The 18091-nt window shown below is 41.2% G+C and overlaps 1 protein-coding gene across 13 annotated transcripts in view; it reads left to right on the top strand.

Moving 5' to 3' along the window:
* Positions 1–3945: 3945 nt before the first annotated feature.
* Positions 3946–18091, top strand: part of LOC107144951 (zinc finger protein 266-like) — a 17268-nt gene continuing 3122 nt past the window's right edge. The window contains exons 1-9 of one of the 13 annotated variants that reach the window (XM_048795263.1): positions 3946–4143; positions 10847–10957; positions 11864–11941; positions 12131–12283; positions 13493–13570; positions 14346–14472; positions 15156–15242; positions 15947–16029; positions 16802–17953. In XM_048795263.1, the coding sequence (XP_048651220.1) occupies positions 12281–12283; positions 13493–13570; positions 14346–14472; positions 15156–15242; positions 15947–16029; positions 16802–17953 (1530 nt within the window). In that variant the 5' untranslated portion in view covers positions 3946–4143; positions 10847–10957; positions 11864–11941; positions 12131–12280. Of the gene's footprint in view, positions 4144–9511; positions 11942–12130; positions 12284–13481; positions 13571–14290; positions 14473–15155; positions 15243–15946; positions 16030–16801; positions 17954–18091 lie in introns of those variants that run through there. The other 12 variants (XM_048795262.1, XM_048795260.1, XM_048795261.1 and 9 more) reach the window with 12 other exon arrangements.

Genomic DNA, 18091 nt, shown 5'->3' with positions numbered 1-18091 from the left:
CTCCAAAAAATTGCCAAGACCAGTGTTATGATGCTTTTCCCGCTGTTTTCTTCCAGGAGTATTATGATGTCATGTCTTCAGGTTTATGACTAATCGATTTTGAGTGGGTTTTTAATTTGGGATGACCAGCACCCCACCAGGGTAGGTTTCTGCTCAGGAGGTGTGAGCCACCTGAGAAAATAAAAAGTCTGAAATAATTAGTAAGTTAATAGAGACAGAGCCAGAAATTAGGTAAAACAGAGCGCCTAATAGGACTTCCAGTCCTGATAGGAGCTGGAACTGAACAACTGAAAAATGGCCCAGATTCTTTATTTAAGAGGGCATACATTAAAGGCAGGGATAAGGTCTCATTGGGAAGAGTCTTGCTTCTGGGTGTGGCAGGGGTTTTGCCACAAACAGGTCGATTGGCATTATGGCAGCCACACCTATTTCCGAGAGGCTGTGTGACTCCAGTGGGTCACCCCATCTCTAATGCTCTGCTGAACTTATAATGGAGCTGGGAAGGAAGTCACATGAACCAGGTCTTCTCAAACCAGCAGGGTTGCTGCTGGGAGTTCCTGGTACCAGGCTTTCTTACCTAATGGCTTCAACGTTGTTTTAGTTCAGGCACAGTTCACAGATGGGTCATGGATGGCTTCCGGCAGGTTTTTGAGTGTGGTATGAGGTGGTCCAACTGAATTCTTTTGCATGTGGACATCTAGTTTTCTCATTACCATTTTTTGAACAAAGTATCATCTGCATCTTATATTCTTGGGATGTTTGTCAACATTAGTTGTCCATGTGATCATGGGTTTCTTTTATGCCAATATCATACTGTTTATTTCCCAACCTCCCACTCCCCAGTACTAGGAATTGAACTGAGTGGTGCTCTACCATTGGGCTGTTCCTGGATTTTTATTAACTGTGAGGCAGGTCTCATTAAGATTCTGAGGCTGGGCTCAAACTTGCAATCTTCCTGACTCAGCCTCATCACACTTTGAAAAGTGTGATGCTTCCAGTTGTTGTTCAAGATTTTATTTATTTGTTTGTTTATTTATTTTGGCCTTTTGGAGCCTCTTGTGGTTTGGAATGAATTTTAGGAATTTTAAAATATTTTTGTGACAAATGCCATTGGTATCTTGAAGAGGATGGCATTACATGCCTAGATCACTTTGGGCAGTAATGGGTATTTCCACAATATTAACAACTCCAGTACATGAACATCTGTTTACTTGTATCTTTAATTTCCTTCATCAGTGTTATGTTGGTTTCAATTTATGAACCTTCCATCTTCCTAGTTAAGTGTATTAGTATTTTACTATTTTTGATGTTATTGTCAGTGAAGTTGTTTTCTTAATTTTTCAGATTGTTAATTGTATAGTAACCACTGCTGACTTTCTGTATTGATTTTGTATCCTGTCACTTTCCCGAATTTGTTTATTATTTCTAACAGTTTTTAAATAGGTTATTAGGATTTTATGTATTCAAGATCATGTCATTTGTAATTTTCCTTCTTTCCTACTTGAATGCGTTTTATTTCTTCTTGTTTAGTTGCTGTGGCTAGAACTTGTAGCATTATGGCAAATAGAAGTTGCAAGCATGGATACTCTTGTTCTTGATCTTAAAAGAAAGCTTTGAGCTTTTTGTCATTTAGTTATGATGGTAGCCATTGCTTGTTATATATCGTCATTATGATAGGTACATTTATTCTATACCCAATTTGTTGGTAACTGGTAACATGAAAGATGTTGAATTTTGTTAAATGTTTTTTTTTTTTGTTTGCATTGATGTTTTTTTCCTTTCATTTTGTTATGTGAAGTGTGACATTTATTCATTTTTGCATATGTTGAATTACCCTTTCATTACAGGCATAAATCCCTGTTGGCCATAGCATGATATTTTTAAAAACTGCTTCGAATGTGAATGGACTGCCAGGCATGGTGGTGTATGCCTCTTCCCAGTGATTTAGGAGGCTGAGATGGAAGGATCTCAAGTCATCCTCAGCAACTTAGTGAGACCCTGTCTCAAAAACTAAAAAGGACTATCAATGTAACTTAGTAGTAAAGTGCCCCTGGGTTCAATCCCTAGTATCCTCCCCTCAATGTAAATGGACTAAATTCGCCCACAAAGGATATAGGGACTGATTGCATCAAAATCTAAGACACATCTGTATAGTGCCTACAAGAGACTCCTTTTACCTTTAAGGATATAAGTAGATGGAAAGTACAGGGATGGGAAAAGACATTCCTTGCAAATGGAAACAAAAAGAGAATGGGGTATCTGTATTTGTGTCAGTCAAAATAGACTATGCTAAAAACTGTAATGAGAAAAAAGGAGATTATAGATGGTGAAATGGCTATTTCGTTAAGAGCATATAACAATTGTGAGTCAGCTTTTGGTCACTGTGATAAAAAACTTGAGAAAATTTACTTAAAGGAGGAAAGTTTTATTTTGGCCTATAGTTTCGGACTTTTCAGTCCATGGTCAGTTGTCCCTATTGCTGTGGGTCTGTGGTGAGACAGAACATCATAGCAGGAGCCATGTGGAGGGCAGAGTTGCACATCTCATGACACCTGGAAAGTAGAGAGAGAGAGAGAGAAATGAAGGGTCAGGGACAAGATATTGAACCTTGAAGGACACACCCTGTTACCTACTTCTTCCAGCTGGGCCCCACCTGCTCAAGTTTCTACCATCTCTCAGTAACAGCAGTAGCTGGGGTGGTGTTCAACATGAGAATTTGGGGACATTCCAGATCTAAAACATAAGAAATTGTTAGGTATATATGTATTTAACAGCTAAAGGAAGTATAGAGCTGGGTGCAGTGGAATCCCAGCGGCTCAGAAGGCTGAGGCAGGAGGATTGCAAGTTGAAAACGAGCCTCAGCAAAAGTGAGGAACTAAGCAACTCAATGAGACTCTGTCTCTAAATCAAATATAAGAAAGGGCTGGGGGTGTGGCTTATGGACAAGTGCCCCTGAGTTCAATCCCTGGTACAAAAAACAAACAAACAAACAAACAAACAAAAAACAGTATAGAAAGCAAGAAACAGAAGTTGAGAAATAGGTAGCCACGCAATAGTAGTGTCTTAAATACCCCACTATTCAACAATGGATAGACTATCTGAAGTGAAAGTCAATAAGAAAATATTGGACCTGAACTTGACTGTATATTAAATGGATTTAATTAAACTTTACAGAACATTACATCCAAAAGTAACAATACACATTCTGTTCAAGTGCACAGGGGATATTATATGTTAGATCTTATCATTTTATCACTGTTGTCCTTCATTAGGATCAGAATTCAACTCAATCTTACATTGCCTTGATCTTGAGCCACAAGACCCACACTAACAGTGCTTTTTTAATAGGTAATAATGCATATTATCTATTTGTATGTCATATAATTACTGATGAGTTTGATTTAATTCATTTTTTTTTTTTTTTTGTGGTTGTGCTGGGGATTGAACCTAGGGCCTTGGGCATGGTTGTCAAATGTATACCACTGAAGTACATCCCTGGCCTACAACAGTCATCTTAATGATTTTAATTTTTCCCCCTTTAAAAAAGTAATTGATATCCCTTGTTTTCTTTAAAAAATTTTTTTTTTAGTTGTAGATGGACACAATATCTTTATTTTTATGTGGTGCTGAGGATGGAACTCAGTGCCTCACATGTGAGAAGCAAACGCTCTGCCACTGAGTCACAACCCCAGCCTCCTTTTCTTTTTTCCCCAACATTTTTATTGTTTCATTATAGTTGTACATAATGATGGAATTTGTTGTTACATATTTGTACATGCACACAATATAATAGTATACCTTGGCCAGTATCACTCCCCAGTACTCCCACCCCTTTTTATTAATGGATTTTTTTTCCTCATTATTTTTATTCTTAAAGTCTGGAATTTATGTGCTTCATTACCTTAAGACCTTTCTACTTTTAATTCTTAATATCTTTTTTTCCTTACATAGTATACAATTTTGATCAGTCTTTTCTATGCTAACACACAGACTCCCTCGGGCAGAGGGGCGGAACGGAAGTGACGTCACTCGCGGCGGTCTCTTCCGGCGTAGGCTCTGCGCGACCCAGTTCATTTTTTCGCGTAGTCGTGGTTGCTCTCGTGGCCCTGGGGAGGCGGGCGGAGGGAAGCTGGACGGAGTAGTGTAAGTGCGAGGGCCGCACGGGCCTCGGGAAGCGGCGACCGTGCGGCCCGGAGCCGGTGCGCGGCGTGCGGCGAGGCGCTTCCTCTGGCCGCGTTCGAAACGGCGCCCGCTTTTCTTCTCACGCCTCCCCCGCGGTCCCTGTGGCTTACCCCGGAGGAGAGGAGTTGCGCGCGGTGACGTGAGGTGGTCTCGGGGCCGCCGCGAGCAGTGAGCCCCGGGCGAAAGTTGGCGTCCTCCTGCAGTGCGAGCCGGCGTTTCCCCTGAGCGGCGGGCCCTCGGGCACACCCGTTAGGGGCAGTGGGGGAAGGTGGAGAGTGGGGCGTGCACGTGTCTGCTCGCGGACGCGCGCGGCCTGCGCGGCGGGGGTCGCTGGAGAGGGTGCCCAAGGGACCACACCTTTGCTGAGGCTCTGATATTACCCGCAGGTTTCCCGGAGGGGGCTTGGGCGGTCAGTTTGAAGGAAACACGCCCAAGGGAAGAACTTATTTATTTGACTCTGGTGTTGGCCACTAGTGTATCTTGTTTTCCGTGTGGTCCTGGGGTCGAACCTGGGGCACTCGTGACTCCGCTACCTCCCACTCCTTCCCATTGTTTTACTGAGACAGGGCCTCGCTAAATTGCTGAGGCTGACCTTGAATTGGGATCCTTCTGTCTTAGCATCCAAAGTCGCTGGGAGGATTACAGGAGTGTTCCCCTGCGCCTGGCCCAGCAACTCAGCCAAACCGTCTCAAAAAATAAAAGGGACTGGGGATGTTGCTCCGTGGTAAAGTGCTCCTGAGTTTAGTTCCCAGTGTGCGTGTATGTTTGTATGAATAACTACACACAAATTAATACACAGATACACATATGTGAATAAATACATCAATCAATCAAATAAATGTTCCAAAATCTGAAAATTTTGAAATTTGAAACCCTTCTGGTCCCAAGCATTTTGGATACAGGGTTTTTGACTTGAAACATCTAACTTTTAAGGGAAAAAGACGTGTTTTATTATGGTTCTAATGTATGTGAAGAGGTTCGGTTTTGTTTTATATTTTGGGTATCTGTAGGAGATTCCCTAGAGGATTTTTTAAAAATTTATTTATGAAACCATCGTCAGAAAAAGTGGAGCAATATTTATTGGTTAGGGCACTTAAAATGGAGTTAAGAGGCCATGTCAAACCAGGAATTAGGCACATCCACAGCTGACCTTTTGAACTCTACTTCCTGCCCATACCCATCTGAATACATGCTGGACTTGGCTGAACTGCAACTTTGGAAGGAAATACACTGGCCTTCCTAACAGTTTGTGAAACAACCCCTTTGATTTCCTGAGAGTGCCCAACTCCTTTCTTACAAGACAGTTTGATTCTTGCTGCATGAGCGTGTAATTAACAACCTCCTTAAGTTTAAACTATTAAATGCATCCACTACATCTCAAACCTAGAAGTACATTTTCAAGACCGCTTGAATTTGGTATCTCCCTGATTCAACCCTTTACCACCAAATAAATTCTTTTTTTCCTCCACTAGGTTGAATTTTCACCTCAGTGAACAATTTGAAAGGAATGGTTTTCAGATGATGGTCCAGTAGTTGACAGTAAACCCACACATGGGACCTCTGGATTGCCTAAGGCTTCTGTTGTTTCCTGGGTCCCATCCTTTATTAGACCAACCTGGTTAATGGATGGAGAGTAAGCTTCTTCACATATGATGGTTAGCAGTGCCCTTTTCATAGTCTACACACTCCCATTATTGTTCAGTTATTCCCAAGGGGCTTTCCCTGTAGTCAGTGCATCTGGGTGAGGAGTGACTTCCTTTAGTATTCTGGCATCTGGCAAAAGACTGAGGAAGCCACCCTGGTGGCTGGTAAAATACATCAAAGGGTCTATATTTGTCTCCTTCGTGTTGTGAGGTGGCCTCTGAAGCAGTACCAAGCTTATGGGTTGTGGTTTCTGTGACCCAGAGTGTAATGGGGAGCTGGGTGTGGAGGGAGGGTTACGGGCTCATTTCCAGGAGAGCCCACTAGGTGGCTAGTTTTATGTTGTTACTTGGTGAGTAGCTGGTGGTCAATAGGGACAGTTTCTCGAATTAGAAGCCCTGGAGGAAGTAATAGCCACCTCACATGGTTCAGAACTCCCGGATGCATTTAAAAAGGTGGTCAGAACTTCTGTCCTGAAGGAGTTTTTTCTTGAAGGTACCAACAGGAATGTCTGTTGATTTTAGTTTGGATGCCAAATTTCTAAATGATTATGTTGCCACAAGAATTCAAAAAGTACTAGAAGATACAGGGGTTCTGTGTCCTTCCTGAGTGATGCACTCAGAGTCTCCTTGGAGAACGATGTTATCAGCAATGTCACACAGTGTTCCTGCTGAAGGAGATGACATTAAGATCTTGTTTGCAAAGATGGTGCCTTTGTGTAGTCCTCAAATCATGTATCGTGTCCTTTTGGAGGTGGGGGAAACTTATAGCTGTTAGGCCTAATATTTACTGTGTATTGACTGAATAAAGTCAATAAATTTTAATATTGGCCAAAGGAGTCGGGCACAGTCGTGCTCACCTGTAATCTCAGTGACTTGGGAGGATCTTAGATCTGAGGTCAGCCCAGGCAACTTACCAGTTCAATCCCCAGTTCAAATCTAATTCTGCCCCCCTTTGTTTCCCCCTCCTGGCTTTCTTTTTAAATCAGTAATCTAAGAGCTAGAGGCCTACATAGCACTGGCTTTTGCTCAGTACTTAAGTTCCTCTTCTTTTTTTCCACTCTTGAAGTTGTCGCTGCCTAAAATCCAAGGCTTCACTCTCTCCATCCCACTTTTTTTTTTCTTTTTTTCTTTGAGCTTCCAGAAGTGGTGGTTCTTGGTTTCTGTCTCTGGCTGATAAGAGGAAAGGGTAAGGGACCCTGCCCTCTAGGCAATTGTCTCTGGGTTGTCCAGACTTTAAGATAATCAGTCTCTATACCTCTACCCCTTTCCTCCTTTTTAAGAAAAACCTTTTAAATGGTTTTTATCTTTAGGATGGATAAATACTTTTTCCTCTCTCCTTAGGTGTTAAGTGACAAACTTTTGGTAGCCCCACATGGCCCTTATATTGTGCATTGCTTCCCTTTGTGGTTTCTGTTGCCCCATTTTTAGGCAGCTCCCTCTCTAGTGTGTCCCAGCTGACCTCTTTGGGGTTGGGGGTGTAAAGCAACTGATGCAAATGACAATAGAGATGACAAGCGAGGTGACATCATATTCTCTGTGAGGTTGGGAAAGTCTAGTGACTGTCTAGGTGTTGCCCACTGACTCCGGGGGTAATCAGCTTGCTATTCTCCCCATCCTACTTTGCTAACCCTGCCTTAAAAGTGGTTTCCACTTCTCCCCAGTAGATCAGTCAGCTTGAGCAAGTCGTGAGTGTGGTCAGCTTCTCTCTGACACTATTTCCTTTGGGCAGCGATAGTGTTACAGAGCATGGGCCTTCTGCCAACCTGGGTCAGCTTGCAGACCATCTCTTCATCCGGATTCTTTTGCATTCATGCCAGAAAAATATCAAACATGTTGCTCATTGTTACAGACAGGCATGAGTTTATTAGAAGGGATAGAAAAGGGGAGAAAGGGACACTTGAGGGTGAGGGGGTCATCTCTGAGAGAAGAGGGACAGAGCCCCCCCTCCTGCCCTCAAGACCAGTAGGGTATTTCTTTTTCCTTAATGCATAGTTACTGTAGTAAATGGCTGCAGGTCCCGTTGGGGGAGGCGTGAGGGAAGCTTTTTCATGTGGATAGTTCTGATTATTATTTCTTTTCATGAAGGTGTCCTAGGTTTGAGAGTGACCTGAGTGTAGAAATTGGGTGAAAGGCTGTGACTTTTCACTGTGACTCAAATCAGGTTTTTGGCTATCAGCATTGAGACTTTTACTTAGATAAATTATTCAAGTACACAGGTTAGCAAACAAAAGACCCCAAAGAAGATTTACTCCCCCACCCCCACTTACAGAACAGTAATTCATACTCTGATTTTCGCTTGAAAAACTAGGTGACACTGAATTGACTCTGGATGTAATTTAACCTGTTCAATTAAATTTTGTGTTTGATTTTCAATGATTATAAACAGTCTTGTAGCAACTAAAAATTAGCTTTAATAGCTGTCTTGGAAGCTGTTTGATTGTCAGACCTTAAATTGAACTGCAAGTCAGAAGATCTGAGCTTGTTATATTCTCACAAGTCTGCTCAGAGGAATCCATCTCTTACCACAAAATCTTGTAATTATGTAGTTAGTTCTGTAATGGTTAAGGATAGCATTTACTTGGAGAACTTCTTTTTTTTTTTCCTCTTGATATTGGGGATTAAACCTAGAGGTGCTTTATCACTGAGTCATATCTCCAGCCTTTTTTACTTTTAAACTTTTTTATCTTGAGACAGGGTCTCACTAAGTTGCTTAGAGCCTCACTAAGTTGCTGAGGCTGGCCTCAAGCTTGCGATCCTCCTATCTCAGCCTCCAGAGCCATGGGATTATAGGCCTGAGCCATTCTGCCTGGCTTTGTTTGTTTGTTTGTTTGTTTGTTTTTAGTATCGGGGGTGTTTAACCACTGAGCCACATCCCAAGCCCTTTTAATTTTTTTTTATTTGAGACAGCGGCTCTCTAAGTTGCTGAGACAGGCTTTAAACTTGCCATCTTTTTGCCTCAGCCTCCTGAGTTGTTGGGATTACAGGCATGCATCACTGCACCTGGCTATTTACTTGGATTTCTAAGGCAAGTTCTTTATCACAGTCTACCACAGACAGTACCTTGGTTGATATGATCCTGCCAAATGCTTTTTTGGGCGGTACCGGGGATTAAACTCAGGGACACTCAACCACTGAGCCACATCCCTGGCCCTGTTTTGTAACTTATTTATTTTTTAAATTTTGTAACTTATTTAGAGAAGGGTTTCACTGAGTTGCTTAGTGCCTCGCTTTTGTTGAGGCTGTCTTTAAACTTGTAATCCTCCTGTTTCAGCCTCCCAAGCTGCTGGGATTATAGGCATGTGCCACCATGCCTGGCTCTGCCAAATGCTTTTTCTGTTTTAAGAAACCAGCTCTAGGGCTGGGGTTGAAGCTCAGTGGTAGAGCCCTTGCCTAGCATGTGTGAGGCACTGGGTTTGATCCTCAGCACCACATAAAAATAAATAAACTAAAGGTATTGAATCCATCTATGATGAAAAAAAGGAAGAAGAAACCCAGTCCTAACCAGATATGGTGGTGCACATCTGTAATCCCAGTGACTTGGGAGGCTGAGGCAGGAGGATTTAAAGTCCAAGGCCAACCTCAGGAATATAGAGAGGCACTAAGCCACTTAGTGAGATCCTGCCTCAAAAACTAAAAAATGGCAGGGAATACAGCTCAGTGGTAAAGTACAAAGCACCCCTGGGTTAAATCCCTAGTACCAGAAAGAAAGAGAGACAGACAGACACAGAGGGAGAGTAAGGGAGCGAGGGAAGAGAAATGAAGAAGAAACCAGCTATATGGTCAGGCCCAAATGCTTGACTGACCACTTCCAAATTCTGATCATTGGATGTCCATCTTTGGCAACATTGTATCAGTTCTGTAGGAGGAGGGTCCTGTGAGGAGACAAAAAATGTCACCTTGATTTATTAGGAAATATAAAATGAACTCTAATAACATATATCCTCGAGTTTCTAAAGATGGCCATACTGGTAAGGAGCCTTTTCCACAATGCTGGAAATGGTGTCATTGCAGCCCACTGGCAGGTGAAGTTTGGTGGGTTGCCTGGGCCAAGGTAGGCAGCAGCCCTCTGTGATGCACACAAGCCCTGGCTGTTGGACTCGCAGACCAACCAAGGGAATCAGGGTGCAAGGGCACTTCAGGAGGTCATGGGAATGTTAGATGAGCTGGGACTGATACGTGAGGGCACAGGACACAATGTCTGTGTTCCTACCATTCGCACTTTCTACCCTTGCACTTTCGAGTAATTTAATACATTTCCTGAAAACTGAGATTTACATTGTCATTGATAGTTATTTAGCTATAATCTAGGGGATAGAACCCAGGGCCTCTCATATGCTAAGCCAGTTCTCTACCTTTGAGCTACACCTGCTGCCCTTATAATCTAGGTATACTTTAGCAGTGTTGAGAAGGATCTCAGTTGTTTGTCCAACAGTTATTGGATGCCTTGCATGACTTAGGTGCTATGCCAGGTCAAGGGGGACATTGGTGTCCAAAGGGGATACAGTGCTGTACTATGAGATGCAAAAACTCTCCAAAGGAAAGGTGATTGCTATGTCACATGACATCATCCAGTAACATTCTTAGAGAAATAGAGTTCATTATGATGCCAGATTTTTTTTCCCTCAAAAATATTAAAGTTCAATGTGTATCCACCAAATAATTTTGTTACAAGATATATCAAAGTTCTTTGCAGACATCAGAAATAGATATGAACATCATTCCAGTGGGAGATTTTAATATTTTCTCCCAAAATGTTTCTTTAAACAATAGAGAAATGTCAGGATGTACATTTGAGATAGATGAGCACAGCACCTACTGTACATATATAGGATGTATGCAGCATTCAGAAACTGAGAGCACAGGAGATGATGTGTGAGAATGGACTGGAAGGTGCAAGAGGGTCTTCTAGGGAGATGAACATGTTCCGTATCTTGTAGGCTTTTGATTACTCAAAGTATGCAGTGGTCAAAGTTCACCCACTGAATTGTGTTTGCTTATATATTAATCTCAATTTTTAAAAGGTCAACTATTCTTTGGAGTGCCATCAGACTACACATATTTGGGCCTGTTTAGCCTAAGGATCTCCAGGTCGAGACTTGTGGTGGTTGGTACAGTTTATACTAGGAATCTGGGTAGGTGGTCCTTGTAATCCAGTGTCATTTCAGGGTTTCTGTCTTATAGAACAAGCTTTGGATAATTTTTGTGAGGTTGAATTTGGTTCTTAGATAATGAACTATGCAAACTTCATTATTTGTCATCATTTGAATACCACGTAAGTCAGTATGTGGGTTAATATTCTGTGCTTGACTTACTCATGATTGTTATTTTTATTAAAATTAAATGAAATTTTAAAATACGGTTCTTTAGTCCTAGTTTCATATGAAGTGGTCAGTAGTGACACATGTGACTAGTGATCATTGTTTCACAAGGACATGTCTAAACTGACTTCTGGTTACGTTGAGAATACATGTTGAGCATTCCTAATCCAAAAACCTGAAATCCAAAACTTTGTGAGCATATGGCTGAACCCAGCCCCCCACAATTCTGAAATCTGAAATACTTCTGGCTCCAGATATTTAGATAAGGAATACTCAACCTCTAACAACAGCTGTAATAGATCTGGTTTCAGAGACAAACGCAATTGCATTCAAGTCCTCATTCACTACTTCCTAACTGGATAATACTGGACATTACCAGCATTCTCTAAATCTTTTTTCAGCATTCAATAGAGATGATAAGGCCAGATACAGTGGCACACACCTGCCATCCCAGCAATTTGGGAGGCAAAGGCAGGACGATTGCAAGTCCACGGACAGTATGGGCAATTTAGCAAGACCCTGTCTCAAAATAAAATTTAAAGTTAAAAGGGCTTGGGGTGTGGCTTAGTGGTAGAGTGCTCCTGGGTTCAATCCTCAGTACCAAAATTGGGGAAGGTAATAATATCTACAGGATTGTTAATGATAAGTGATCGTTTTTTTTAAATTTTTTTTTAAGTTGTAGATGGACACAATACCTTTATTTTGTTGATTTCTTTTTAGGCAGTGCTGAGGATCGAACCCGGTGCCTCACCATGCTAGGTGAGTGCTCTACTACTGAAGCACAACCCCAGCCCAATGGTAAGTGATCTTATATACATAAAGCTGCTATTATAACTTCTGAGGTCTAGTCTTTAATAAATAGCAATTGATGTTACTAATACTATTGTAATAGAATTTTTTTCAGTCTTTCACATATGCCATCTGCAAAGAGAGCTAATGTTTAATTATTAATAATTAATATTTGTTGATTGATGATGATGTGAACAGGACTAAGTTAACCCTGAATAAAGAGGAGTGAAGATGGCCACTGTTGGTGTAGCTTCATAGCTGTCCTGCAGTGTTCTCTGAATCAAGGAAAAAATCATTCAGGCACATAACACCACCAGTGTCACAAGATGGCAGCCGTTGATTTGTCCCATGGTAAGTCCTACTGATGATCTTGTTCAGAGACTCTCCTTCAGGTTCTCCCTGTATGGAGTCCAGTGCTCTCTCAGGAAATGTAGTGGACCAGGGAATCCTATGTTTTCAGTCAACCCCCCTGGTGTATATATTCTGGGAAGAAATGCTGTAGAAGCTTCTTCATGATTTAAAAAAAGTATTTATTTTTCAGTTGTAATTGGACACAATACCTTTCTTTTATTTATTTATTTTTATGTGGTGCTGAGGATTGAACCCAGGGCCTTGCACATGCTAGGCAAGGGCTCTACTGCCCCAGTCCCATGATTTTTTGTTGTACATAATGGTGGGATTTGTTCTTACATTTTAGTGCATGCACACAATATAACAATACAGTTTGGCCAGTATCACTCCCCGGCACTTCCCCCCCTCGCTCCCCTCCTCCCACTCTTTCATGAGTTTTATTGCTATGGGCAAATAGTCAATCTCTCAAGGCTATAGCTTTCCTTATGTATAATGAGACTACTATCCTTTTCCTGTTTGGGCAGCATGGCATATGGTCTCCTTTTCTGGCTCTATGTGAGGCAGACTGCTGGCCTCATATAGGAGTAGTGTGTACTTAATGTCAAGTGTGCAGGGTTACGTGGAAATTTCAAACTAGGATGGAATGACTTCTAGACATGTAAATTGTGGGAATTATGGGCAGCTCTGAGTTCTCATGCAGTGTTAGCTTTTCATTGCTATAATCAAAATACCTAGCAGGAACAATTTAGAGGAAGAAAAGTTTATTTTGGGCTCACGGTTTCAGAGTTAGTCCATGGTTGGCTGGCTGACTGCATTGCTGTGGGTGCAAGATATGGCAGAATTCCATGGTCAAAGAGTGTGGTGGAGAAAGTGGCTTAGCTCATGGCAACCAGGAAGCAGAGAGTGTGCAGGGAGCTAGGGACAAGCTGTAATCCCCAAGGGCATGCCCCTCACCTTCAAGAGACCTATTTCCTCTGTCCATGCTCCACCTGCTTACAGCTATACCTAATTGTTTATTTAAATTATTAATCCATCAAATGGACTAATCCATCAAATGAATTAATCCATGGATGAGGTTAGAGCTTACATAATCTGATAATTTCACCCCTGAACATTGCCACAATTACCTAACACATGAGCCTCTCAGGGGATACCTCATATGCAAACCACAACACATACCTTATTTCTTTTCCCTGAGGTCTTTTGTAGAGGGACCCAGTTTGCCTTCATGAAGAAAAGACAGAAGCAGAAAGGAAGATGACTGTCTGCCTGCCAAACTGTGATCAGGTATGCAGAGCATGTATCCTTGTACAAAATCTTGAACATGCGGCTAACAAGGTGACATGTTTTCTTCTACTCATAATCATCTTCAGAACTTCTTATTTTTTGAGGTGGGTTCTGAGAGGTGTTTCTCCCTCTGGAATTTTTTGTGTGTGACATGTTGTCTAAGCTGATCTCAAGCATCTGGGCTTGAGCAATTCTTCCATTTCAGCCTCCTGAGTAATTGAGACCACAGGTATATACCACCATGCCTGACTTCCAGAACTTCTTAAAGCAAATAAAGCACCGCTCAATGACTTAAGTCCCTAGTTGAATTTCCCCAGGGAGTAGAGCCACTTATTGGCATGAAATCACCCTAGTATTTCATGAAATACTAGGAAGACTAGTATTTCATGTGTTACTAATTAATGTTCCCTTATGGTGCTGACTACATGTTTCATATTTTGCTGAGTGCTCTGACAATGATAAGCGAGATGAAAGTGTTGTTTATCTAATATTTACATGGTACTCAAGAGTGTGCTACAGTAGAGGGAAATAAGATGAGCACCTACTCTTGTGTTGAGAGAAGATCACATATAAGAAGTGCCATTCAAGCCATATAACTAGAGGAGATGGACAGTGAGTGAGTGTGCACAGAGAGAAGAATTCCTAGCATCATTGAACCCTGGGGTAGACAGAGACCTCAGAACTCTTTTTAGGCTTTGGTCTCATTTCCTCATTTTACAGTGGCCATTGGTGGATGTGTTACTTGGCTCAAACCAGCATGTGTGTGATGGTTTAGGACTTGGTGACCTTTGATGATGTGGCTGTGCACTTCACCCAGGAGGAGTGGATTTTACTGGACCCAACTCAGAGAAACCTGTACAAAGACGTGATGCTGGATAACTATGAGAACCTGACCATAGTAGGTAGGACTACCATAATTCTGTGTAGCCTCCTAGAAAATATATTTTGTATGTACTTACTGTGTTGCAGTATCAATGAAGTCAACTCTGAATATAGTAGGAAATAATAGAGACACAGCCTTTATCATAATAGCTTTTAATCTGTGTGGTGGTTCTCAAAATGTGGCCTAACATACATTACCTCAGTTTCCACCTTTCATATACTCAGAAACACAGTTAGGGCCCTGTCATATGTGTCAAAGAAATTCTCCAGGTGACTCTTACACGCTGTAAGGTTTAAGGATCACAGGCGTACTACCTGGGAGTGTGGCTCAGCCTAGCATGCACAAGGCCCTGAGTTCCATCCCTACTACTGCAAAACAAAACAAAACAAAACAAAACAAAACCAATCAGGTGTGATTTTCATTCCCTGTGAGAATGAAGATCACTGTTTCACTCTATTTCCTATTTGGATTAAAAAAAAAAAAAGAAGGTCTTAGTGCTTTGTAAATGTGAACATAAGCCTGAATTTGGAATTTTAGGGGTCAGAAACAACTAATTTTTATGGGACACAGGCAGAGAAGATACTTGTATTTTTAAACTTTTTGAAATAATTTCACTGCTTTCATTAGAGCTGTGGTTCCTGAATCATGAGAAGGTTTATCATCTCTTCCATTAGCTTTTTCCATGAATATGTCTTTCCCTAGGTACAGAATGTCAGCTCCTCAAACCCAGCCTGATCTCTTGGTTGGAGCAGGAAGAGTCAAAGATAGTGAAAGGAGGGGTTCTCCAAGGTGAGTGTTCATGGACAATACTCCTGGTCAGTAAATTCACTATAAGTATAAAGAAGAAACTTTTAAAGATGCACTTGAGGGCTGGGGATGTGGCTTAAGCGGTAGCGCGCTCGCCTGGCATGCGTGCGGTCTGGGTTCGATCCTCAGCACCACATACAAACAAAGATGTTGTGTCTGCCGAAAACTAAAAAAAATAAATAAATATTAAAATTCTCTCTCTCTCTCCCTCTCTCCCTCTTCCCCCCTCCCTCCCTCTCTCACTCTCTCTTTAAAAAAAAAAAAGATGCACTTGATCTCAGAAGCATCAGATCATTTTTATCAGAAGTTAGGAAATCTTCAACCTTCTATACTCTTTTACTCTCTGCCAACTTAGACTTTTCTGTAATCTCACAATATAACCTGTTGCATTTCTTCATTGTTTTGATGTATACTTCTTTATGTTTGTCCCCTTCCAAGATAAATGTTCTTTGTGTTCACCACCAATTTTAACTTTCATAGGACCAATTGGTAATAAATCATATAAAATTTTGATGCCATGTCCTTATCTTTGCCAGATTTTTGACATAGTGAAAATTGTGAAATCTTTTTTTTTTTTGCTTTATTATGTTTAATTTGGAAATAAGTGCAAATGATCTCTACCATTTTCACCTCCTATCTATCATTTCTGTCTCCAGACCCTTATATTTCTTTTTCTCTTACTTTAGAATGGAAAATGGGACTTAAAATCAAAGGGGCTTCACTTCAGCAGAATTTTTTGAGGGAACAGGTCTCCAGTGAGATACTTAGGGTAAGACTAACAAGGGGGTATTTCTAATTTTCTGTATTTAAAGAAGATTGGGAATTCCATTATAGAAAATCAGAACAAGAGAGATTTGAGAGAAGTAGTAGCATTGACCTAAGAAGGAGCAATGGCTCTAGAGGCAAAATAGGAATATGAATTTGGGGGTGCCCCAAACCTAACTTGAAACTTGTTGCTCCCAAGTTCCCACAAGTACACATTTCCAGATATGTAACTAGATAGTTTTTAAAAGGTTGTCACTAAACTGTAGAGGTCTTTTCAAGTTTAGAATAGATGGCAGAGTATTCTGGCAAAGTAATCCCAGCAAGAGACCAAGGCAGGAGGATCACAAGTTTGAGGTCAGCCTTGGAAATTTAGTAAGATTCTGTCTCAAAGAATTAGAAGGGTTGGGAATATAGCTCAGTGGTAGAGCACAGGTTTAATTCCCAATACCATGGGGAGGTGGAGAGGAAAAAGAAAATAAAAATAAATCAATAAGCCAGAAGTGGTGTTCACTTATAGTTCCAGCTACTCAGGAAGCTCAGGCAGAAGGTCACTTGAACCCAACATTAAAAGCCAGCCTGTACAACATAGAATCTGTCTCTTAGAGAGAGAGAGAGAGAGAGAGAGAGAGAGAGAGAGAGAGAAAGAAGCAGAAACTGTATGCAAATAATGAAAATTGCAGAAATGGAGATCATCACAATTTTCAGTCTTCAGGTGCATGTAATCTATTAATGAGTCTGAAAAATACTTTAACCATTATTCATCCCTTTATGAACAGGCAAGAAGGCACAATGGAGGGGAGCTCTGTGACTGTAAGCCATGTGGAGAATTTATCAGTGGACATACTTGCCTTACATCACACATGAGAATGCAAAATACAGGGACCACTTCTGATTGTGATCAACATAGAATAGACTTCTTTCCTTTGCACAAGAGAACCTCTCCTGAAAAGAAACTTTTTTTGAATCATTGTAGGCAAACTTTCAGCTTGCCTCCAAAAGCTGTTTACCAGAAAATATGTACTCAAGATAAACCCTTTGAGTGCAATGATGGTGGGAAAGCTTTTGTTGATCCACTACACCTTCAGGCCCATAGAAGAACTCATAATGGATACAAACTCCTTGAACTGAAGGAATACAGGATGGATTTCATTCACTCCACTAGCCTTGCTGTGTGTATACAGACACACAGTGCTGAAAAACCCTACAAGTGTAAGGAATGTGGAAAAGACTTTAGATATTCTGCATACCTAAATATTCACATGGGAACCCAAAGTGGAGATAACCCCTATGAATGTAAGGAATGTGGGAAAGCCTTTACTAGGTCTTGTCAGCTTACTCAGCATAGAAAAACTCACACTGGAGAAAAACCTTATACATGTACAGAATGTGGGAAAGCTTTCACTGTTTCTTCTTGCTTAAGTCAACATGTTAAAATTCACATTGAAAACAAACCCTGTGAACGAAAGAAACATGGGATTGTTTTCAAAATGTCTTCATACCTCACTGAACATGTAAAAAACCACACTGCAGAGAAACCCTTTGAATGTATGGTATGTGGAAAATCCTTCAGAAATTCCTCATGCCTTCATAATCACCTTCAAATTCACACTGGAACAAAACCCTTCAAATGTAAAGACTGTGGCAAAGCCTTCACGGGGCATTCTGGCCTTAGGAAACATTTACCAGCTCACACTGGAGAGAAGCCATATGAGTGCAAAGATTGTGGGAAAGCCTTTGCTAGATCCACCCGCCTCAGCGACATAAGAACCCACACTGGAGAGAAGCCCTTTGTATGTTTCAAATGTGGGAAAGCATTTGCTGTTTCCTCAAATCTTAGTGGACATCTGAGGATTCATACAGGAGAGAAGCCCTTTGAATGCAAGGAATGTGGGAAAGTATTTACACATTCCTCCAGTCTTAATAATCACATGCGAATCAAAAGGGATAAGGAAGGACATTATATACTGTTAAAAGGAACCATTCACCAACAAGACATAACAATTATCAATATTTATGCACCAAATAATGGTGCTGCGACGTTCATAAAACAAATTCTCCTCAAGTTC

The sequence above is a fragment of the Marmota marmota genome, unplaced genomic scaffold, assembly GCF_001458135.2.
Source record: "Marmota marmota marmota unplaced genomic scaffold, marMar, whole genome shotgun sequence".
Lineage (NCBI taxonomy): Eukaryota > Metazoa > Chordata > Mammalia > Rodentia > Sciuridae > Marmota > Marmota marmota.
This window is presented reverse-complemented; position numbering and strand designations above follow the sequence as displayed.